The sequence below is a fragment of the Aristolochia californica genome, unplaced genomic scaffold (genome assembly GCF_029961685.1).
Source record: "Aristolochia californica isolate CCGP_79_NKW_82.1479 unplaced genomic scaffold, dmAriCali1.0.hap1 SCAF_2, whole genome shotgun sequence".
Lineage (NCBI taxonomy): Eukaryota > Viridiplantae > Streptophyta > Magnoliopsida > Piperales > Aristolochiaceae > Aristolochia > Aristolochia californica.
In genome coordinates, this window is record NW_027181881.1 from 50822556 (window position 1) to 50846951 (window position 24396).

Below are 24396 nucleotides of genomic sequence, written 5' to 3' on the forward strand. Positions count from 1 at the left end.
GATTTTACGACTACTATGAACACCCGTCCTCCGAGAAAGACTATTAACAATACATATAAAGACGTCAACTTACAAGAAACAAAACGCAGTGGGGATCCTCCATGCTGACACAGAAATAAATATTATGGCAGATGATAGACAACCACAATATAACAGTGTACGCACTAAAATATGTTATCCTCGGCCTCATCACTTGTCCGCCGGGAAGCCCTGCTCTCGTCTCCAGAAGTTGTTCTCTTACTCATGTTTGCCCGCTGCACTAACCTTACCAGTGCCTGAACCACCTCTGACATGGGTGGTCGGAATTCTGGCTCCGGCTGCAATATTAACATACAAATAAGAGAATTATATGAATGATAAACCACCTGAAGCTACCTAATGTAATGCAACAAAGAATTCTCAACTAAAAACCCAAACAGAAAAATTAAAGGCAATATCTCTCTCAGGAGTACATAATAATATCTCCTAGAAGTAGCGTACCCATTATACTGAGATGTGGATTAATATAGCACAGATCTCTCTCTGCATCTTTTCATATCCTTATCATTCTATCAATCAACCAAACAATATATGCCCTTCTCTACCTATTCATCCATATATCTGTATGCATCCTGATAGTGCAGTCTTTCTGCACTTTTACATTTCACACAAACATGCGGCTGTAAATCAGTTAGTAATAAGGCTTACCTGAACACACAGAGCAACAACATCAGCTAATCGAGAGAGTGACATGGGAGGATAGAGTCCCTCGAGAGCCGGATCAACCATCTTAGCAAGTGCATCAATATCATGGAGCTGTGGTGTTGCCCATCGAACTAATGATTGCTCTGATCTTGTTCTTGAGCTGCGACATAGATTGTAGGGACTGTTAGCAATCAAGGAACATAACCCATATGAGAACTGATTTGGATACCTTACTTCATATTATTTATTGTTCCCTTTGAAATAACAGATTTTTAAAAAGATGCAATTAAACAACTTAATGGTTACCAAAATGCTCCCCATTCCATAAAGAAGATTTTTTCTTGAGAAAAAAACAGGATTATTGTTAGGAGATGATAACTCAATATGTAACATAAAACGCACAACTGTGCAAGGATGCATTTTCTGCTCAGTAACATCCATCTGATGATGCAAATACTCATTGTAATAAAAAATGAGTAAATCCACTTAGGTTTAATCAACATAATGAAGGTCTGATTCTGACTAAAATGTTCTATTTATCAGAAAGTCAGGTTTAACTAATAAAGGCAGTCATGACCTGCCTCAGATAAGCTCAATTTGAGCAACTTGAAATTGTACATCTCTCTACTTGATATCAAAATTGATAAAATCAAAAGTCTTGAAGAAGAAAGGAGAAGAAACGAAGAAGACAAGAGGAAGAAACAAAGAAGAAAGAAGAGAAATAGACGAGGAGAAAAAAAGAAAGGTGCAAGAGATAGCACCTTACTATTGGGTTGAGCCTAGTTCCATCCAAAATGACTAATCACTTAGAAAGCCTTTCGCTCAACCTTATAGCCCATCATTTTTCCTAACACTTCTCGATGTGGGACATTTTTTTACTCAACATCATAATCAGTCAGAATGGTTTACTTAAATATCTGCTTCAAAAAACATGTGAGAGTACCTGTCAAATGGTTTCCGCCCTGTCAGAAGCTCCAACATGACAACACCAAAGCTATACACATCACTCTTGAAGGTGTACTGGCCAGACATAGTAACCTCTGGTGAATTGTATCCAGCCTATACATGACCAGGTGTTAGCTAAAAGTTATGTGAATAAGAACATAATACCTGAGTGACCGGACAACAGGAGCACATGCAGCAGTCATTAGCCTTCACAAAATTCTTACAAGTCCCTTTACTTGAAGATACGTATAAAATTGGCAGCGGACACATAAAAAAAGGTGCAAAAAATTCCATTTTATTAAAAAATAATTGCTCACTTAAGCATATAAATCTGGCTGTAACGTCACCTACTTTCAAAAAATTTCCAATAATTTAACAAAATATTTGTCTGTCTTGATTTTCAAGTGGAAATGTTCACTAGGTGACTGATGCCTATCCGAAGACCTCAGAACAAAAACCAAGCAGCAGCCACATCATGAAGATTGCAAGAGACCCCCTTTTATTAAACAATAATTGCTCACTTAAGCCTGAAAATCTGGCTATAATGTCACCTACTTTCAAAAAAATTCTAAGAATTTAACAAAATATTTGTCTGTCTTGATTTTCACGAAGAAATATTCACTAGGTGACTGATGCTCATCCTAAAACCTCAGAAAAAAAACCAAGTATCCAAGAGATTACCTCGTGTTCTGAATTGGGAATAAACCTAGACAATCCGCAATCGGAAAGATGAGGGTTGAGCTCCATGTCGAGTAAAATGTTGGCTGACTTGAAATTCTTATGTGTAACAGATGGGGAGCAGACTTCGTGTAAGTACCTAAGGCAAATACACCAAGTAAGGAAAACATTATCAAAATCCAAATGGAATGATATTCACCAGAAAGAAAACTCAAAGTGGTTGAAAAACATAAAACTGCCACTTTGGTATTGGTAGTCTCGTGTTTCAGGCATCTGAAATTTGGAAAATTGCATTAAAAATACAATTCTTTGACAGAGAATAAATTCTTATCTCCCTCAATTGAAGACTTTTTTGAGAGCAATGATCAATGTTTAAACAAAAAAGTGTTGACACAAACCAAGTAGAAAGATCAATTCAGTTTGCCTAACCAGGTGACATGAAATATAAAGAAGATGTAAAAACAAGTAATGGACAATAAACATTTTTCAAGTTTTTATTAATGGGCAACAAAAAATCCAAAAATTTAGATATTTAAGGTTCTATTAAACTTTTTTAATTGCATTTAAAGTTTATTGTCAGATAATAAACATGTTGAATGCTTGGTTGAAATTCAACAAACAAATAACATTCATCATTTAACTGGTAGCTGATTTTTGCACCAATTTCACCCTTTATCATATTTCTATTTCTCTTACTAAATGTAGGGAGATAATACACTCTAGTCCTTGTCAAACCAAGTCTCACTTTTTGAATTTTACTGGTGAATGATATTTATAACATAAATGTTCACTTCAGGAACATATAAATAAATATATATATATATATATACACACACACACACACATATAAGAAGTATGCCATCATATGAAACATGAAAAAAAAAAAAAAATACCAAAGCAACTGCCATAATATCAGCGTAAGGTTTCTAGAACAAATTCTCTTTTTTCTGTTTGACAAAGGCTTCTAGAACAATTAAACAACATTGTTTACAGGAGTGGGAAAAAAGGAAACAACTATGTTTTATCTTCAGAAGAAATCAGTTTTTGAGTAACAGATTCTACTTAAAACAATGAAGCACTTATTTTGACATTTAGAGGCAGCAATTAACTTACTCCAGTGCCCGTGCTGCTCCTAAAGCAATTTTTACACGTGAGCTCCATGTCAATGGTTTGCTATACTCGTCAGAAAGGTGAAGAAAATCATGCAGAGAGCCATTTTTGTGGAACTCATAAACTAGTAAATGCTGCCCATGCTCAGAACAGTATCCCATAAGCTCTGTAACATTTGGATGATGCAGTCGGGATATATCAGAAACTACCTCCAGGAATTCTTCTGGATCTTGATTTGGTAGGGCAGATGAATTTATTTTCTTCACAGCCAAAATCTGTGGAGACCACTCAAAGATTCATACAGTTATGCACCTCATATGCCTCAAAACCATCACATTTCAACAGCAAATACAGATACAATCCCATTGATTATCAATAGAACAAGGACAAACCAAAATTGAGTCTGGAAAGATACTAAAATGATATCATAACAATTGTCACACATACAAGAAAACTAGTAAAATAAGTTAAGGATACATTTGTTAATAAATAGGAAAAAAATCAATTATGGAAGGAACCATGTTACTAAGTCAAGGGTTTTTCTGGATAAAAAGTTAATACTTGAATCAACAACAGCAAGTGAAATTCCAACATTAACAATACCCATTTCAGAAAGAGAAGTATGGAATGTAGTTAAATCAATCACAATTCAATCTAGCAAGTTGCAATCGAATAGGTAGAAAGAGATACTAATTTAAAGAGAGAGTGCTTGCAGACAAAGTTATAAACCTTTCCATCATTAAATTGTGCTCTGTAGACACGCCCTATTGATCCCTCACCAATGAGATTATCAGCACTGAAACTTCCAGTAGCAACTTGCAGGTCAGCAATTGAATACACGATGGCACTAATGGAAGCTGTATTAGTCCTTTTGACAGGAACTGGAACTGGAACAGGAGCAGGAATTTTGCTTGCAAAGTCATCGTCATCAAAAGATTTGTGTCGTTCGATAGGAGGAGGCTTAAGGGCTACTGAAACAAGTGGTTCTAGTTTTGTCATGCTAACTGAGGACGTGGTTCGAGTGGATTTTATTTCTGCAAATACAAAATGACATAATTAAACAAATAAAACAGTTGATCTTGATACAGCCTGCATAGACACAAAAAGTGATAGCTAAAGGCATAAGTGACAAATGCTAATACAAGATTAAATGAATAGCTGAACTTATTCACAAAGTAGCACAAGTATTTCTACATTCATTAACTACCTGTAACCAAGAGGCAAAAGGTTAATGGCTTTGAGTTCATAGCTTTAGTCATTCACATACAATCCATCCAGACAGAAATAAACATGAAAAATACGATGAACATAATCAGTCTAGTTGTTTCTGTCATCATAGGATGGTAAAGTTCTAAAAAGGACAACATTTTTCAATCTTGTCTTTAGACACAAATGGGCAGGACTAGTCAATGTACAACAATTTAAACACATAAATCTAAAGAATGAAAATGCATCAGAAATTCTCTTGGTGTTATAGACCATTAATATGGAGCAGGAGGGGTATCAAATTTGTAAGATGAAAATGAATTACCTTTAAATTCATTTGAAGCAAGTGAAGTGAAAGGTCGATCTTGATCAAGTTTGTCCTCACTCAAGTGACTTCTGGATTTCCTCTTAAACAAGAAGAATGCTACTAAAGAACCAACAACTAAAATGGAAATCACAATCCCTGCAACACCTCCACCTCCTATGCCTAACTTCTTTCCACTTGAACCCTTTTCCTGATGGCCACTGTCTCCACCAGACCTGCCACCGGGGTTGGTTTTCCTGCCTGGTGGAGGGGAAGTGTATGGAGGAGACGGAGGTGCAGGCCCTGATGACCACGAGTTACCTCCACTCCTGCAAAAGGGGAAATAATAAGTCCTATTTGCACAGATAACTTCAGAGGATACACACCCTCCCTCAAGAAATATATTCAACTTATGTTTTTGTAAAGAACTCACTGGAGACTAATCCGTTTCAACTGATCAGGAATCCACCCGGTAAAGCGGTTATTGGCCACATTCCTGAGAGCATGACCAATGAATTATATTGTTCGCTTAATAACATGATCAACAAAAAATGGAAAGGAAATAAGGTTAAGCTCTCACAAGTTTTGAAGAGGGAGAGTGGCAAGAACATCGATGGTGCCGGTAAATTGGTTGTTTTGCAAATACCTGAAAATATGTGAATCAAATAATCAAAAGAGGGGGAAATGGGCATTGTATTAAAAAGTAACACTTCAAGAAACTAACCGCATTTATTCTCCTTACATAGAATTAATACTTGACAGGGAGCGAAAACTCTCAGGGAGGTCATCAGTAAAATTGTTGTTGGAAAGATCCCTAAGGCACCAACAGAGAAAGGATTCTTGAGTTAGCATAAAAGAGAAATAACTCATAAACCAACGAACAGGATATAATTTGCCTCTAGTGAAAGGTTATTTGAAAAACTTAATTAACAACAAACACAAATGATTGATATCAAGTTTCAACAGATGCTATTCGAGCATGTGCAACTGAGACAAGTATAGCCGCCAAAAATGAAAAACTGAAAGGAAACTAGTAAGCTTATGATAGCAAACCCATCATGGCTAGTGCAAGATAACAAAGCAACCAACTGAAAGTTCAAGCACATTCTAGTGACTAGAAGTAACTACTTACAAAAATAAATAAATAAATAGAAATAAAAAACAATAAAGACTTAAGAAACAGAAATAAATAAATAGAAATAAAAAACAATAAAGACTTAAGAATGTTAGATTTGCCACAAATGGTAGAAAGCAGTCAAGGAGGGTCACTCACAATGTGGAGAGGCTGGTGAGTTGTTCAAACATGTCTTGCAGTTGGCCTTGCAGTTGATTACGTGCAACATTTCTGGATTCAAGAACAATTTCATTACTTCAAAATTTGTCTTCACACTCGACTTTAACAATACTGAAAGAAACTATGGGAGTAGGCTAAAGAAAGCTAACTCACAAGACTTTGAGAGAAGTCATATTATTAATTGAATATGGCAAGTTTCCATTAAATGTATTTCCAGCCAGATTCCTGCAATTTTAAGACATAAGATACTAACCCGAATATTTCAACAAAAAAGCTTCACTCGTTTCTCTAACTTACAGTTGTTGAAGGTTTGGAGGAAGTTGATATGGTATTTGGGTTCCAAGATTATTGTTGCTCAAGTCCCTGAATAAGTTTACCAGTATTATTTCAAAGAAGACGCAAAACTTAATGAAAATAAAATGCTCACTTTTGAAGGTTGCAATGACACCAGAACTCACAGAATATTTAATGATGTCAGACTTGCCAGCTGGTAGCCCATAGAACCAGACAGACCCAATCCTGAGAGTTTGCTGGCCAACCGCATGGATGAAGATACGAGTTAGACAAGAATATAATGAGCAGATACGAGGTAACCCAATCAGAAACAGGGAAAGCAAGAACTCACATTTCAGTAACTCTTTTACCAGAGCAAGTCACACCTCTCCATGACTGTCCGCATGGATCATCACCATTAGCACTCCATCCAGTTAACTGAGATGGTGAATTTAAGCTGCTATACACGATCCTTAGAGCAGAGGCTGTGAAATGAACAAGCACAATTTGGAGCAGAATTATGATTCAAGGAAAAAGACTAACGCAAATTGTCCATCAACAAGATCGTGTCAGTTACTGGCTATACACAACTCTGTGAGCTATTAGATCAATTTGACATGCCAACCAGTTTAATGCCCAGAATCAGAGCAACATAGAATAGATCTAAAGTGCATGTGTATCAAAATGCATCTCCAAGATATCAATCAGGAATACACTCTCGTATGCATTCATATATTCAGTTAACATTCTCATGAATGAATGACCACACGCAAGATGCAGCTCTTCTTTGTCCCATTTAGAGCAAGGAGATAATTATCCATACGCACCGAATGACAACAAATAAAAAGCTTTTGCGAAAGAAAATAAGGTTAGAAATTGATCAGCTCGAACCACAAGCTTTCAGGGGATGAAACTGTGTTTTCCACTCCACGAAGCAAAATCATCACTCACCAAACTAGCCGAGATCCCCTCCAGTAAATTAAATCAGCTCATCTATCAATCACTCCAGACGATAAATAGCAGATGCGCACGAGATAAAGAACTGAAAATCAGTACATCACCGGTAAAAGCAATGCAGAGGTTACAAGGATTCCATATAGTGGGACTAAGTTATGTGAAGACTGAGAACACAATGGGCAGGTGGACAACACAACAAGGACAAAAGAACAGAATGCGAAAGAAAATGTAGAGACGTAAAACCAAAAACTAACAAAAAAAAAAAAAAAAAAACATACCGTCGTCTGAACTTGTAGCTCCATTGACAGAAATGGGATTCCAAATCGAAATGCAGATAACGAGCACCAAAATCTTCAACATTTTTCCTCCAAATTCCTCCTCGTAGAGGAATCCGAGCTTGTTTTGCTCCTAAATGATATTATATAGGCTGAGATGAAGTAAAGCTGACACGAAATGAAGAAGAATCCAAAACCACAGAAAACTAATAAATAATTAAAAAGGAAAAACAGCGGGCTTTTTAGGGTACGTGATTACAGACACAAAGTATAATCTAAGCTCTCTGCTTGAAGCCTTGAATCAACTCTTTTACAGCAGAGTGAAGAGAAATATGGCCATTGACGGCGTCACTGTCACGTGACTCGTGCTAAACTGCTTCGCTGGATCATTGAAAGGGTAGAAGCGTTGATTAAAGACTAGAAGAAATAGATAAACGGTGACGATTCAGCGTAGGGACAAAAAGAAGGGAGCGTTAAATTTGATTTTTAAGTGACGGCACATCGCATTCCGCCGTCAACGTTAAAGAACGTTGAAGTTTTTTATTCTTTCCGCCACTCCTTTTCACACTTCTTTCTACTGTTTGTCAGTCAGTTTTTTACAGAGGAATGGCTCTCTGCACGGGAACAAATATTCCGGCCACATCCGGTCGCATACTTACATTTTAAAGAAGACTCCTCCTTGCCGGCAACAAGTACCGGATCTGGTCGTAAATTCCAGATATTTTCACATGAAGTTCAATCAGGCAATCATTTACTACTCTTTTAATCAAATTCCTCCTCTGTTAATAGCAAATGAAGCTCTCCTGTTCTACTCACCTTATTGCAGTGTCAGCAGGATTTACTACAGACAAATCTCAAATACCTTGGCAGATGGTACTCTACTTTTGCTTCTCTTTATTCTACTTTAATCAAGGAAGATTCAACTGCTGTGCATACCTTGTTAGGGAGCTCTAAGCGGAATGCTCTGACAGAGTCGGCCTTTTCTATGAGAAATCTTTGCTTTCCTGCCACGATTTCACGGATTCCAACTGAAACGTTCCAACCCTTGCCGAAGCTCACCTTTCTGGAGCAAAAAGTCTAGATCTCGTTTCGCATTTCACCTTTTCTTGGAGTCGGCGGTCGCTGTGAGAGTTTGTCTCTTTTACTTTAGACTAAAAGAAAGGCGTATTATGGTGTTAAGATCTCTATTCTTTTCCTTTCCTAGATCTTGATACCGACTTAATGAGCTCCAAGTTTCGAATCTCTTTCCAGAGGAAACAAAACGAAAAAAAAAAAAAAAAAAAAGGAATTTAGGAAGCATAAAGAGTAAAAGACTAAAGAATCTGTGTTCCTGATGGATCCGGCGTACGCGACCAAAAACTCAGCTTTCTGTATGTCATTTCAGAATTGAAACGAGACAGGATTCCTACCAGAGCAGCAAACGGAATTGAAGCTTTGGACCTATCCTCCAGCTCGCTGAATCGCTGTCATAAGTTTTGAAAAGAAAAAAAAAAAAAAAGTAATTAAAAGTAGCAACAGGATCAGCCTTGCATGTAATCTCTGCAAATCCCTTCAACTATCACCAATTTTAATTTGACGAATCAGTTTTCGTCGGCGTTTATATACAAAGTCCGCCTGCGATATTCGTCATATAATCAGTCTCTTTCAGTGCCTACCTCGCTTTTACTGGAATACAGCAAAATGCTTTGCAGTTTGCTCTTCCCAATTATCAACTAACCTCGCTTTTACTGTAATTAAGTGCGTGGCTTTTCCCAGGAAATTCACTTCCTCCTCCGCCGCTGTTCTCATATATTGACCATAATACCCTTTATCCAAATGACAGAATCCTCCAAAACTGCGAAACCTCATCTTATCCGACGCACATTCCAACGTCTGCGTCCTAAGGGGGGCCACTTTAATCAACGGTCCGGATGACGATCTCCTTTCTTCCCCCAATGAACCTTAGAAAAAAAACGAATTTAAATATTATTTTGATTGATGTGATTTTTAATTAATTAAATTATGATTGTATGTTAAGAGTGGTAGTTGCACCCATACTAACGACCCTTGAAAGTCACATATGTGATGGAATTAGGCTACACATGTCATATTCTTCAACTTATCATAAGTAGAAGTTTGATGCTTGCACGTCCTTTAATACCTTATTTGTTCCATGCATGAAAGGTACCATTAATTAACGGTATCTTTGATTAGGTACGAGAGTAGGTGTTAACTATGCCTACCTTCTTAACCAATTTTTTTGGTATTGTGTGCCCTTAAGACATAAGACAACAATGTCACGTTAAGGATGCTTTTGATTGTTATTACTAAAGTATAGGGAAAGTAGAATGATCAAACATCTTGTGATTGTTTAAGGGTGTCAGTTCTTTTCCCTTTGCAAATCAAAATCAAATCAATATCAAGTGTTACTCGTATTTATCGATATAGTGTATACTATTATAAAACTAGCATAGTCCTATGTAAGGGTATTTTAGTAATTTTACAAAAGAATATAACTTATGTTATTATGCTAGATTTAATTAAAATAAGAATGATACTTATTAATATATATATATATTTGATAAAAATTCCCTCCTTCAAATAGTAGTTACAACTTAGTGAAAGTGCTCAATATTTTTAGGTTTTTCTAATTTTTCATACTAACTATCACATATTCATAGTATCAAACACAACTTCTGAGGAGGATGACTTAGTGATAACCCTTGGAGACACGTTCAAATCGGTCTCATTTTTTTAAGATTATTGAGAACTACTTTTACCTCCTTAATTTTGAAGGTCTCTTGCTCTCATCCCATGTCTCTTATTGTTTTGTATACTTACCATTTGTCTCTTATTCTTTTTTATAAAAGAAAACGTAACAACTAAAGAATGCTTAAGTATTTGTCCATGAATTGCTTTAGGTCCTTATCTTTCACTAATTTGAACTTGTAAAGATCATTTTTCTCTCTTTCTTGTTCACCCTTCTTTTTGTTTAAGCCTAATCATGAGTCTATAAATTGCTCAATTGCATGAAAGCAATGAGAGTGTTAGTTTATGAATAGTCAAGTCATGCAAAATCAAATCACCACCAATAAATGCAACAACTTTAGTGGTTCCCAATCAAAAGTCAACTTGTTATGTCCACTTTCAATGTATTTGTACCTTAGAGTTGAGTCCACTAATTAACAATCTAATAATATCTACAACAATAGACCCAAAAGTTCCAAATTATAATAGTTACCTAATACTTGTGAATTATGGTCAACAAAAATTAATTGCATACACTTAAAGCCACAAAGAAATGTTCAACAGTAGCTAATAAGTAACTTATTTAAGTCTCGATTAGTTTACAATACAACAATTAACAATTGTGATCTAATATTAAATAAAAAATTTCAAAGTTTGAGGAGAATGAGATTTGAAAAACTCAATAATTAGAGTTTATTTTTTTAAAAGACCCCTAATTAGAGTCTATTATAATAAAATAACAATAAATAATTTCAAAATATGTTCAAGCAAAGTTTATCACAAAATATACCATGAACACTATGAAATTTAGAATAATAGGCACGATTACTTAACTCCTTTGAATACTCCCCTTGTTTTGTCTTTTTGAGAAATCTCAAATTGTTTGGAAAGGCAAAAAATCACAAGTAAGCTTGAATTCACTATAACAATCAATGGTGAACATGTGGGATGCAAAAACATTTAAATAAATGCAATCAAGTGGTTTAAAAAGGAACCGTTTTAAAGCCTTTTCTCCCAATATCATTTTGTAGAAGTTGGCTAACTCAATTGTAAAATTATTGGAAAATAGTATAAATTCATTATTTGAGCTGCTAAACACAATGATAGGTCACTTACAAGTTTTGATGACTCATATTATCTAAATTGAATCAGTAAAGTTTCTTTTGCATTTTTTTTTCAAAGGGCTTTTGGATGTCTAAGGTCTAGTTATATGACCTCCATAAAACTCTTATTTTCTTTTCTTAAGTTTGCTCAATCATTGGGGTGAATGAGTACTTCTAGTACTTTTTTTCTATGTTATGATCGGTCAAACGATGTATATCCCATTGGACAACCCTTTGTAACGGATGTTGTTTCCTTGTCTTCTTTCAAGTCCTTCATTTTGATAAGCCAAGTGGAAAAATGAGTAAATCGATTGCAACAATGCCTTTTCTTTCTTGTTTAGTCAGATTGGTACTGATCAGTTGATCTATCTTTGGTAGTGTTATTTCTTTTCTTGCTTTCATTCTTTTGGTAGTTAGGTTAGTTGGGCGAATTACTTCCTACAATACAATTTTTCTCTCCTAGTGGGTCGGATGCTTGGTAGCCAGTCGGATGAACTTTGTTATTCTTTTGATGAAGTCTTTAGGTTTTATATGGGCTATTCTAATCCTTTCTAGCCAATTAAATGACCGGTCTACCAAATATTTTCATGAGACTGCCCAATCAAATTTCAAAATTAGTTCTTAAGTGCATGTTATCATCAAAATTATCCTCATGGGGAATGCTAGGTGAACACCATGTCTAGGTGAGAGAGTACGATGGTTCAATTTGAGTAAAAATTATAATTGGACTAGTTAGACAATTAATGTTGTTAAAGGGGAACAATTTTATAGAGTAAATAATGAACTTGGGTGTCTTATAGTGTACATCAAGTATTATTCCATTATTAGGTGGTTCTCTAAGGAGTTTTGAAAGACAAACTCTTCTAATGATAAATTTACTTATTGCATTATGAAATTGAAGTGTTTGTAAATTTTTTTTTTTTATTGTGAACATGCACGCCCCCATATCTTTGCAACATTAGAAAGACAAAAAAACCTTAAATGTTAAACCCGACCCCAACCCAATCAATGTCCACAATCCATCCTTGCCCCATCCTTGTGAACCCGACTCATCCCTGCCCCATCCTCGTAAACCCTACCCATCCCCGACCCTTCCCTATTCTATTTTATACCCTTAGGTCAGGTCTAGGAAAACCTGTATGCAACATGAAATCTGATGGGTTTTATTTTTCCGCTCCATCCCTAACTTGTCGGGTGAAATCTGAAACCCAAACCTTGGTTTTTGGGTCGGGTCAGGTTTAGTGAAACTCGACCCGATGCCCACCCCTAATCTTAAGCCAATATAGGAAAATCTAAAACTTGGAAAGAACTTTCATCTCACTCTTGTAGCTCTATTTGTCTCTCTTGTATATTTGAATGGTTTCAAATAATAATACAAATTATAAACTGTCCAATGCTTGCATTAACTCACTTGCTTGAGTTGGTTCGGAGAACGGCCCTAAACTGGTCACTCACGAGTCACGTCCATAAAAACCCAAACAGTATGCTCACATGGCAAATAACCAGGAATGTCTGCAGCTCTTTCTGCTCTTTTCAGATTTTAGCTGTAAAAAAAACACTCTAAAAGCAAAGGAAAATTCTTAAACGCAGTTTGAACGGAATCTGCCTTTCCCCATCCCAAATACACACAACGGCACAGAGGAAGAGAGAGCGGAAAGATATCTTTTCGTTGGAGCTTTTATGAAGCAGGAAAGATGATCACATCTCCATTTGGCTGCCGCTACGTTGAGTTCTGAGTCAAAAAAGGCATCTAGCAGATTCAACCTTAAGGTACAAGTGTACTCCATTCCTTCCTTGCCTGATTTCATACAATTACTCCCGAATCTTATCCCTTGTTCGTTTCCCTGCAAATTCCTTTACTACACATCTGAACTTTCCGGCTTCTGATATAAACTCTCAAACCAGAGAAATCGAGGAAACAAAGCTGGGATTAAGCAGACAGAGCTTCGAAGCTCTAAGAAATGGGTCGCCTTGATCGCCGGTTTTGGTTCTTTCTTCTTCTCTGGGCCGTAGGGGGACAATCCATTGCGGAGGGACTCGGCGTGAATTGGGGGACGAGAGCTTCGCATCCGTTGCCGGCGGATATTGTAGTGAGGCTTCTCAAGGACAATGGGATTAAGAAGGTGAAGCTCTTTGAAGCCGATCCCATGGCTTTGAGGGCTCTGGGAAATTCTGGGATTGAGGTCATGGTCGGGATACCTAATGATCTCTTGGCACCATTGGCGGGAAGTGTTCGAGCTGCTGAAGATTGGGTTCAGCAGAATGTTTCCGCGTATGTTTCCAAATATGGAGTTGATATAAGGTCAGAATCGTCTTCCCCATCCTGCATTTTATTTTTCAGTGTTTTTAACTAATTACACTCATGAAAACTGGAACCTAACGAAGATCAAATTGTTTGATTGTTTGATCAGGTACGTTGCTGTTGGTAACGAACCATTTTTAACGACTTACAAAGGGATGTTCACGCAGACGACCTTTCCCGCGCTGCAGAACATTCAAGCAGCGCTCATCAAGGCCGGCCTTGGAAAGCAGGCGAGGGCGACGGTTCCACTGAACGCCGACGTCTACGAAACCCAGACCGGCGTTCCCTCCGGCGGCGATTTTCGACCAGATATTCTCACCCTCATGGTCTCAATAATCAAATTCCTCATCAACAATGGGGCGCCGTTAACCATCAACATTTACCCTTTTCTCAGTCTATACGCAGACCCAAATTTCCCGTTGGATTACGCCTTCTTCTCCGGCGCCGCCAATCCCATCGTTGACGGATCTGTCACTTACACTAACGTGTTCGACGCCAATTACGATACCCTCATCTCCGCCTTGGAGAAGAACGGCCTCCCAAACATCGAAGTCATCATCGGAGAAGTAGGCTGGCCGACGGACGGCGACAAGAATGCCAATATACAGTACGCAAGCAAGTTCAATCAGGGCCTTCTCAACAAATTAAAAAAGGGTCAGGGATCACCCAAAAGGCAAAAACCGCCGGAGACTTACCTCTTCGGCCTGATCGACGAGGACGCGAAGAGCATCGACCCGGGGAACTTCGAGCGGCACTGGGGTATCTTCTACTACGACGGCACGGTTAAGTACCCATTAGACCTCGGAAACGGAAGAAACCTGGTGCCGGCAAAGAATGTGAAGTACTTGGATCGGCAATGGTGCGTAATGTCGCCGGACGCGAGCATCATGGACTCGAATTTACCGCAGAGCGTCGCGGAAGCGTGCACATATGCCGATTGCACCAGTCTCGGACTGGGTTCCTCTTGCGGTGGATTGGACGAGAAGAGCAATGTTTCTTACGCCTTCAACATGTATTATCAAACTGCGAATCAACAAAAGGGCTCGTGTCAGTTCTCGAACCTATCGGTTATCACGAGGAAGGATCCGTCGCGAGACACTTGCAGGTTCGAGATCATGATAGACACGGGGAGGCATGACAAGGTTCCATCGCCCACTGCATCCTCCGCCGGAAATCTCCAAAAGGCGACAGGCATTATTTTCTGCGTGGTACTGTTGTGGATAATTGGTCGATGAGGTTGTGGTTTGCTGCGGTCTGCATTGATTTGTATACAGGGCGGCTGCTAGAGTTCTTACATAGTGCTACCGTTACATTTGAATTTTTAGTCTTCGGAATCCCGAAGAAGAAAAAGAAAATTGATTATTATTATTATTTTTTAAAATAGTTAACAAAAAAGAATTTGATCTTTATCTTATTTTTACTAACTATTTTTTTAGAATAATAATGATCAAAATTTTATTTTATTTTCTTGTTTAGCGGCTCCAAACTTACCCATAAAATCTCATAATTATCTATAGAGAGAGGCTGATTCAATACAAAAAACCATTTAGTACGAAATATATGAAATGCTATCTCAACCACATTCAATCATGTCTCAGTCATCTGATCAACGACTATCTCAACCGTTCGATGTTTCAGTCGTTTGATCAACAATTATTTTAGTCGTCGATCAATGGTTATCTTAGCCATTCCATCGTGATCGGACGATTGAGATTTCCATTTTGCATGTTCCGCATCAAATAATTTTTCGTATTGGATCTCGTATATTTATAGATACCCAAATTAGATACTTATACTAGCTATATCCCGCTGCCACCAAAATTCTACGTATTTTGTGTTAATTGAAAATTTAAACGGATCTCAAAATAATTTGATTAGGTAAACCAAACTTAATTATTGTCTTTAACGGCTCATCGGACTGCTTCATCGAATGGACGAGAGACTTCCCAGGTTGTAACTCATTTCATATGGCCCCACATGCTTTAGCCTTCCAACACACTCGACGCGCGACGGTATCTGAAGCGGATCCTCCCATTTTTCTTATGTAACTGACGAAGGGTAGGTGAGAACGTTAAGTTTTGAATGGCCGTTGGAACGCTGAAACCCGCGCTTTCACAAATCTCTTTCCAGAAGGAAGACCGATTTGATTTTTTTGCCTTCGTTCACTCGGTTATCCTCAGGATCAGTGGCAGGCGAAAGTATGCTGTTGCAACCTCCGCTTCTCCAACCACCAACCGACGGTCAAATTCCAGACATATCGTACACTTTAAAACATTCTTTTCTGCCTATGCTCTTCCTAAATCATAGAAGACCAGACATAACCGCAGCTGCGGAGACAGAGCTGAAGTTTCTGGGTTTTTGGCTTCGGTACGCTTGGAAATTTTAACTCCTTTGTGCATTACTCTGTAAGTGTAAACAATGTGGATTATACATTTTGGTTTTTATTAAGAACAGCAAAATTTTGTTTGAGTCGGGATACTCAATTGACCTAGTACTCTTATCAATTTAATTTTTTGTTTTTCTATATTCAATTCAACTTGATTTTAGATTATTGTCATCATTTTTTTCTTTTCATTTTGATTTCCTGCATTAATTGTTCTGTTCTAAAGAAAGTGTTTCTCGAGGGACTTAATTTCTGACTAATGATCAGGACTATGTTTATCTCGTTCCTCTAAAGAGTGGTATAGATTATAGATCTTCATGGTTTTGACTTCGTATTCTCACATCTGATAAAGGAACTTCTTTTTTAGCAGCTATCTTGAAAGCTTTTAGCTCAGAAATATTTTCAGATGTCTCAACAATCTTTATCTTTTTCAGTTTCAGAAATGCTGATGATATTTTCTTAAAAGTAGTTCAATGATTTGCCTCTCTTTTCCAGCTTGATTGTAGACTACAAATCATGTACCTTAAGGTCCTATTACTGAACTATTTCAAGTGTCTAGCCTTTTTTTGTTTGCTAGAAAATTCTACGAAGGTTGACATATGCAAAGAAGTCGACAAGAGTTTACTTCCCTAATTTTTATGCTTTCATGCAATTTCTTGTTGTCATTTTTCTTATGGATACCCTTGGGTTTGACCTGATGTCGTCTGGGGATGATTGCTTGAAGGTGGAGGATAAGAAGCGATTGGTAGTTGCCTAAACGTCTTAGAGCTCGGGCCATGGCTGACCTGGAGAAGCCCTTGCTTGCCCCAGAACATTTTAATCGTGATGCAATTGATTTGGTGAGAATTTTATCAAAAAGACACAAGTAACAAACTATAAGTTGTAATAAGTCTATGACATATTTCTAAAAGTCGTAATCCATCTGATTTTGTAGGAGCGCATACCTCTGAATGAGGTTTTTGAACAACTGAGAACATCAGAAGGAGGACTTTCTTCCACGGATGCAGAAGTGCGCTTAACAATATTTGGTCCTAATAAACTGGAAGAGAAGTCGGTAATTACTAATTTTTTTTACGCATCAAATTTTCATTTGGTGTGCCTGCTTAAATTGAATAAAAAAGTTCAACTAAAATGGGGTCGTCGCGAACTGTATTACTAACAAAAATGTTGAACTCAGGAGAACAAGTTTTTGAAGTTCCTCAGTTTCATGTGGAATCCATTGTCATGGGTTATGGAAGCTGCAGCAGTAATGGCAATTGTTCTTGCTAACGGTGGGGTGAGTTCTCCTGAAATAATGATGGTTGGTCTTACGCATTTATTTTTGATGACTCATAGTGTACAGCCCCAATATCTAGGATGACCTCTTTATTTTCTTTTCTTATGCTTTTAACCTTCTTTTACATTTCAGGGAGAAGGTCCTGATTGGCAAGATTTCGTGGGGATTGTTTGCCTTTTGATAATCAATTCTACTATTAGTTTCATAGAGGAAAATAATGCTGGTAATGCTGCTGCAGCACTTATGGCCCGTCTTGCTCCCAAAACAAAGGTTAGTGGACTGCTGAATCTTCTTCTTAGACAAGGGAATGCGCTTCTGAGACATGATAAAAAATAATGTGCATATAGCTTTTCCTTGTGATCTCTACTCTTGGGGTTTGTGATTCATCTCAGCCCGAACTTCAAGCAATGGTCTTGGTTTGAGAATCTTTGGCAGAATTATGATTCCCTTCTAGTTTTTTATGGAGCCTCTTAGGTGGTCATTGGCTGGTTTTCAGCTAGCACATTCTCCACTTGGAGCCATTCCATGATGAACGGTGGTTCTTTGGGATGATGGGTTGTGGTCATATTTAATTTTGATTTATGTTTTGTGCTGGCTTGCTTTGATGGGCTAGTCCTATATTATGTAATATTTGTTTTTTTTTAAACTCTCCTTCCTTTTAATGGAAAATGAAGATTAATTTTGTCTACCACAACTTAAGCATTCTCTTGACAGAAAAAAGTAGTGACTATACAATTGACACAGTGAGAACCTGAGTTAGTGTCAGCTCCGTAACATCTCTCTCGTAAAATACTATTCTGAATTTAGGTTTTGAGAGATGGGCAATGGCAAGAAATGGATGCTGCTGTTCTAGTACCAGGAGATATAATCAGCATAAAACTTGGGGATATCATCCCAGCTGATGCTCGTCTACTTGAGGGAGATCCTCTTAAAATTGATCAGGTAAATTTCTCCTGTATCACATAAATGGTTGGCTTTCCCATTTTTGCTTAGTTTTATTTCTTATATTGTTGGTCATTTCCATATGCAGTCAGCTCTTACCGGAGAATCTCTTCCAGTGACAAAAAGGACAGGAGATGAAGTATTTTCGGGTTCAACCTGTAAACATGGAGAGATTGAAGCTGTTGTAATCGCAACTGGTGTTCACTCTTTCTTTGGTAAAGCAGCCCATTTGGTTGATTCCACTGAAGTTGTTGGTCATTTTCAGAAGGTGAAACACATTCTGAAATATTAGAAATTGTGATTTATGAATATCATTTTCCTAGGTTAATTTGAGCTCATGAAACTGACAATGCACTTTCCATGTGCAATAGTAAGCAAGTTTCCATTCTGTACCAATTATTTGTATATTGTCAATCTGAAAGGAAAATCTCATGTATCTATACGGATAATAGAGTCTGAATTTGACATATTTGAAGTGATTTTTTTTTGTATGTCCGTCTCGATTTTTTTTTTGTTTGTTTGTTTGTAAAAACAAATGAGAAAACAGCACTTGAGAGCATAATCAAAGGTGTGGTTTTTCCTGTTTCTCTCAGGTTCTTACTGCCATTGGAAACTTCTGTATTTGCTCAATAGCCGTGGGTATAATTCTGGAAATCATAGTCATGTTCCCTATCCAGCACCGTCCATACAGAAGTGGAGTCAATAACCTTCTTGTCCTATTAATTGGAGGAATACCCATTGCTATGCCTACAGTCTTATCTGTTACTCTTGCAATTGGTTCTCACCGTCTTTCTCAACAGGTATGAACAATCAATACTCCATTTGAGAGAAATGATACCAAGTGATTAGGCACAATAGCCACAGGCGTCCTGGGTCCAGAACTTACATTTACATCTTTGGTTATGCAGGGCGCGATTACTAAACGGATGACTGCAATTGAGGAAATGGCTGGTATGGATGTTCTTTGTAGTGACAAAACAGGAACTCTCACTCTGAATTGCCTTACTGTTGACAGGAACCTCATTGAGGTAGAGACTTCAATTTGGAGGGATTTTCTTTTTGACCTTCTCATCCCTGTAAATTTTCCCAATTCTACTCTTTGTTCCTGAAAGTGTAAAAAATTTTTACTTTCCAGGTTTTCCACAAAGAGATAGATGTAGACACAATGGTCTTGCTTGCCGCCAGAGCATCGAGGTTGGAGAACCAAGATGCCATTGACACAGCCATTGTTAACATGCTTGCTGACCCGAAAGAGGTAAGAGAAAAATCTGTCATTCGGCCATGTTGTGCTGTACTATTACGTGTTTTTCACTTATACAACGAAAAATCATATAAAAACCTGTTCCAATCCAGGCACGGGCAAACATTACAGAAGTGCATTTCCTCCCCTTCAATCCTGTTGACAAGAGGACAGCAATTACCTACATTGATTCTGATGAAAATTGGTGGAGAGCAAGCAAAGGAGCTCCTGAGCAGGTACTCACAAAGTCTAAAATATCAGGATGAAATCTGTTTCTTTCCATTGTCAAGTAACCATATGTACAAAGAAATCTGTTCAGATAAGCCCAGTACTACTCTAAAAATTGATTGCTGGTTGACATGCTAACCTTTCCCAAATCTCAATACATCTACTTTAGAAATTGATTGCTGATGACATGCTAACCTTTCCCATGCTTAACATCTTTTGTTCAGATTCTAAGTCTTTGCAACGAGAAAGATGAGATTGCTGGAAAAGTGCATGCTATCATTGACACGTTTGCAGAAAGGGGGCTTCGGTCTCTTGGGGTTGCTTATCAGGTATGTGAGACCAACCTAAATGAACGTAATAAGTTGTTGCACTGAAACTTGTAAGGGATTGTACCCACAACCATACTGGTTTTATTCTGATGAATAATTTTCTGAACAATTGTTACACTGAATCCTGTAAGGGATTGTATCCAGATCTATACTGGTTTTATTCTGCTAAATAATTTTCTGAACAATCTTTCTGGATGAAAACATGAGAACCTCTCATTCTGGTTTCCTGAATAGGAGCAGTGGCTCCCGGATAGCTATTTTACAGACAAACAAGCATAACATGAGCTCGCAACATTATGTGCTCCTGAACAGGCCTATCTGAATCTATCTTTGATAGATTGAAATAGTGAGGCAATATAACTATGAGCCTGTGCGATTTTATCTTCTTCAAAATGGTTCTGAACTAACATATTTTGTTGAAGGAATAGCTGATGATAGAAATTATTATAAATTTCAGATTATTCTTACAGGACAATTTTTGCCTTATAATAAGTTCTTTGCATCTTCTTGTGGAATTGAAATTTTCAGTCAGTTCCTGAGAAATCTAAGGAAAGCCATGGAGGTCCTTGGACATTCTGCGGGTTGCTGCCATTGTTTGATCCTCCAAGACATGACAGTGCCGAGACCATTCGCAGAGCACTTAACCTTGGAGTCTGTGTAAAGATGATCACAGGTAGGTGTGAAAGTCCGATAATTAATCATTATAAACGATCGTCCATTCAAATGGCAGAAAAATGGAAATCCTGCATTTGCGTCAGAGTTTCCCAATTGTCCTTTCTTTTCTAACCTAACTGTGGCTGGCTAAAACTATCAAATTATGCGAGTTAAATTCATATGTTGAATCCTCAATCATAAGCTCTTACACTGACAGTGTTTCTTCGAAAATAAATAGGTGACCAGTTGGCAATTGCAAAGGAGACAGGTCGACGCCTTGGAATGGGAACAAACATGTATCCCTCATCTTCATTACTGGGCCGAGACAAGGATGAAAATGAAGCACTGCCAGTGGAAGAATTAATTGAAAAAGCTGATGGTTTTGCTGGTGTTTTCCCAGGTACCCCTCCGCTTACTGAGAAGTTCACATTAATAATTCTATCATGTTGCAAATTGAAATACTTTTTCATCATCTGTTTTTCTTCTTCTAACAGAACATAAATATGAGATAGTAAAAATCCTTCAAGAAAAGAAGCACATATGTGGAATGACCGGAGATGGGGTAAATGATGCTCCTGCTTTAAAGAAAGCAGACATTGGGATAGCGGTTTCTGATGCTACTGATGCGGCTCGGAGTGCTTCTGACATAGTTCTGACAGAGTCTGGATTGAGTGTGATAGTTAGTGCTGTCTTAACTAGCCGAGCTATATTCCAGAGAATGAAGAACTACACAGTTAATATCTCAACATTGTTTCTTAATTCTTTATTTATCACCCATTTCTTTGCATACCTAAACTGATCACTCTTTCTCATGAAATCCACAGATTTATGCTGTTTCAATAACCATAAGGATTGTGGTATGCTAATAGTTGGTAGCCTTTTTATTTGTTTCCTTTGGAGTCTTAACGATACTGGAATCCCACTAACATATTTAATGTTGCAGCTAGGTTTTGCACTTCTTACCCTCATATGGAAATATGACTTCCCTCCATTCATGGTCTTGATTATTGCTATTCTGAATGACGGTAAGAGTCTTTTCCTCGCCCGAACATTTTTTGGGGATACTTTGCTTGTTCAATGTCTTTAACTTTTTATCTCAGACAATATCTTGCTTCAAACTGTTCTCCATGAATTCTAACTGGTTTTTGACTGACTTGGTCATAAAATGAATCTAAATTGTAGAGTTTAATATTTGTTATTATTTAGGTGGGTTGGACCTCTGGATGGATGGCTAGGTGGTTCTCTTAGTGTGACGTATTACCAGGGCTTTGGGTGTCTTTTGTAGGAAACCAACATTCACAAAGAAGTTTTAAAATTTTATAAACTATTGTGGATTTTCAATGAATTAACACGGATTTTCAACTCCATCTGGGACAAAATTCTTCGAACCAACTAAATTCTCCCTTTGAAATCAGGGACCATCATGACTATTTCCAAAGATCGTGTGAAGCCATCCCCAAAGCCTGATAGTTGGAAGCTTAATGAGATCTTTGCAACAGGCATTGTGATAGGGACTTACCTTGCCTTAGTTACTGTTCTCTTCTATTGGGCTGTTGAAAGAACGGGTTTCTTTGAGGTAATCAAATTTAAAGAATTGGCATCTTCATATTCTAAATTGAAACTAATCACCTTGTTCACTCTTTGACCTTGATTTGCTTCTTAATTGGTGCAATCTGTTGCAGACTCACTTCAATGTGAGGTCTCTAAGCAATAACACTGAAGAAATCTCCTCTGCCATATATCTGCAAGTAAGCATCATTAGCCAAGCTCTCATTTTTGTCACTCGAAGCCAAGGATGGTCCTTCATGGAGAGACCTGGTACCTTATTGATGTGTGCATTTGTGGTGGCCCAGCTGGTAAGGCTTTAATCTGCTTTTGATCATTTTTAGGGCTGTTATAGGTGGCAGTGCCTTGTATAACTACTAGCCACTTAGGAGGCTATTAGTCAAACTTATAACCTATTAACTATTCTTCACCCATTCTTCAATGTGAGACTTTTATCTCACTTAACAGTCTCATTTGTCTTAAAAACCATGTTTCGTCTTGGCCTTCTCCGATATCTGGAGATAATTTCACTGAATGAGAAATGAGCTCTTCTGCTTGTCCGCAGATTGCCACCTTAATTGCTGTATACGCACATATTGGTTTTGCTAATATCCGTGGCATCGGATGGGGGTGGGCAGCTGTCATCTGGGTGTACAGTTTCATCTTCTACATACCACTAGACCTCATTAAGTTCACTGTTCGTTACAGTCTTAGTGGAGAAGCTTGGAGGCTGTTGTTTGATAGAAAGGTAACTGAAATCATTCTTAATACTTAATCCTATGTATCAAAATTTTCAACTTTTTTAACTCCGCGTCTGATTAACATCTTAGAGAAGCAGATAATATATTTTACTGAGTTTGATCATGTTAATTCTGTTGGAGTGTCGCACTTCTGATTTGATTGGCGGTTATCAACAGACTGCTTTTACTTCGAAGAAAGAGTATGGAAAGGAGGATAGGGAAGCAAAATGGGTACTCTCTCAAAGAACACTGCAAGGGTTGGTTTCAGAATTTGATACCATCGGGAGAATCGAAAGGCGTTCTTCTCTAATTGCTGATCAAGCTAGAAGACGCGCTGAAATTGCCAGGTATATTTCAACTTTGCAATTTCCTCCTTCCCTGCCATCAATGATGTCTTTTAGTCCTTGAATTAAAGATAATGTATCACAAACTAGTATCGTTCTGCTGTAGAATTGCTCACATTCATGATCCATCTGTTATTTTACGACGCCCATTTATAAACAATTTCAGAGGCCTGAAAATTGGTCTGAAACCTCTAAAATATGGTCGCCAGTAGTGGCTGAGTAAATTTTGAGAGCAAAAACTTCTTTTTAACTTTCCCCATTTGGTTTCTTCTGTCTTTTATCAGCTAGAAACATAGATAGCCGCAGCCTTTATTTAGAGATTTCTGTTTCAGATAAGCTACACAAATCCGATATTAAATGTCCATGCTCCTTTGATAGTTAATTGGAAAAGCTCATTTGTTAGTCTAGTTTCTGTCTTCTGTGTGATGGCCTTTATTTGGTACATTCCCTCTAAATACAGTAACAAGTGGAGTACTTAAAAAACTTGCAGGTTGAGAGAGATGCACACACTACGGGGACATGTAGAATCAGTGGTAAGGCTGAAGAGTTTGGACATTGGCACCATTCAGGCTGCTCATACGGTCTAAAAGAGAAGGGCTCTAATGCTACAGAAAAGGTTTTGACTTCCAACTCCTCAGACGGTGCAAATCTTCTGGATTAATTTCTGCAAATCTTGCTCCTTTTGGTTTGCATAAAACAGAGTAGATCATCAAAATAGATTTTTTTACCTCCCCAAATAAAAATGTCAAATTACAATTGCAAGGGTTTTTTGCTTTCGGGCAAGTTCCAATTTTACGAAACAACAGATGAGCTGTGAATGCAGCAGTAGTGCATATGTTTGTAACAGTCCGATGATG

General features: G+C 37.7%; 3 protein-coding genes across 4 annotated transcripts; 2 read left to right on the forward strand and 1 right to left on the reverse strand.

Moving 5' to 3' along the window:
* Nucleotides 1-29: 29 nt before the first annotated feature.
* On the reverse strand, nt 30-9283 carry LOC137957255 (protein STRUBBELIG-RECEPTOR FAMILY 7-like). 2 transcript variants are annotated; one of them, XM_068805004.1, is made up of 17 exons: nt 8663-9283; nt 7730-7859; nt 6847-6979; nt 6680-6751; nt 6519-6584; nt 6375-6446; nt 6201-6272; nt 5670-5741; nt 5508-5573; nt 5361-5423; nt 4949-5256; nt 4147-4451; nt 3421-3692; nt 2311-2446; nt 1628-1743; nt 688-844; nt 30-317 (listed from the first exon to the last, which is right to left on the reverse strand). In XM_068805004.1, the coding sequence occupies exons 2-17, from the start codon at nt 7809-7811 to the stop codon at nt 165-167; spliced, it is 2145 nt and encodes a 714-aa protein (XP_068661105.1). In that variant the 5' UTR covers nt 7812-7859; nt 8663-9283; the 3' UTR covers nt 30-164. The 2 variants fall into 2 exon arrangements, with proteins under 2 accessions (XP_068661105.1, XP_068661106.1); XM_068805005.1 differs by lacking the exon at nt 8663-9283 and having other exon boundaries at nt 7730-8046.
* Nucleotides 9284-13517: 4234 nt separating this feature from the next.
* On the forward strand, nt 13518-15093 carry LOC137955262 (glucan endo-1,3-beta-glucosidase 5-like). The gene is made up of 2 exons (XM_068802122.1): nt 13518-13858; nt 13968-15093. The coding sequence occupies exons 1-2, from the start codon at nt 13518-13520 to the stop codon at nt 15091-15093; spliced, it is 1467 nt and encodes a 488-aa protein (XP_068658223.1).
* A 995-nt stretch (nt 15094-16088) lies between these two features.
* On the forward strand, nt 16089-24312 carry LOC137957067 (ATPase 10, plasma membrane-type-like). The gene is made up of 22 exons (XM_068804768.1): nt 16089-16263; nt 16966-17080; nt 17176-17295; nt 17419-17517; nt 17650-17787; nt 18325-18459; nt 18548-18727; nt 19053-19259; nt 19368-19487; nt 19595-19714; nt 19813-19935; nt 20152-20256; nt 20785-20929; nt 21149-21310; nt 21405-21643; nt 21735-21767; nt 21854-21935; nt 22326-22486; nt 22593-22766; nt 23021-23203; nt 23373-23542; nt 24030-24312. Exons 2-22 carry the CDS (start codon nt 17018-17020, stop codon nt 24124-24126), a joined length of 2856 nt encoding a protein of 951 aa, XP_068660869.1. The 5' UTR covers nt 16089-16263; nt 16966-17017; the 3' UTR covers nt 24127-24312.
* The last annotated feature ends 84 nt before the right edge of the window (nt 24313-24396 follow it).

Bases quoted from the DNA above. Each gene is read 5' to 3' on its own strand.
- LOC137957255 (XM_068805004.1), bottom strand. From the start codon at position 7,811: ATGTTGAAGATTTTGGTGCTCGTTATCTGCATTTCGATTTGGAATCCC. The intron at 6,585-6,679 runs GTGAGTTCTGGT...AAACTTATTCAG, and splicing joins CTGACATCATTAAATATTCT to GGACTTGAGCAACAATAATC. The intron at 3,693-4,146 runs GTTTATAACTTT...TGGTCTCCACAG, and splicing joins CACAATTTAATGATGGAAAG to ATTTTGGCTGTGAAGAAAAT.
- LOC137955262 (XM_068802122.1), top strand. From the start codon at position 13,518: ATGGGTCGCCTTGATCGCCGGTTTTGGTTCTTTCTTCTTCTCTGGGCC. The intron at 13,859-13,967 runs GTCAGAATCGTC...TTGTTTGATCAG, and splicing joins AAATATGGAGTTGATATAAG to GTACGTTGCTGTTGGTAACG.
- LOC137957067 (XM_068804768.1), top strand. From the start codon at position 17,018: ATGGCTGACCTGGAGAAGCCCTTGCTTGCCCCAGAACATTTTAATCGT. The intron at 17,081-17,175 runs GTGAGAATTTTA...CTGATTTTGTAG, and splicing joins ATCGTGATGCAATTGATTTG to GAGCGCATACCTCTGAATGA. The intron at 18,460-18,547 runs GTAAATTTCTCC...TTCCATATGCAG, and splicing joins ATCCTCTTAAAATTGATCAG to TCAGCTCTTACCGGAGAATC.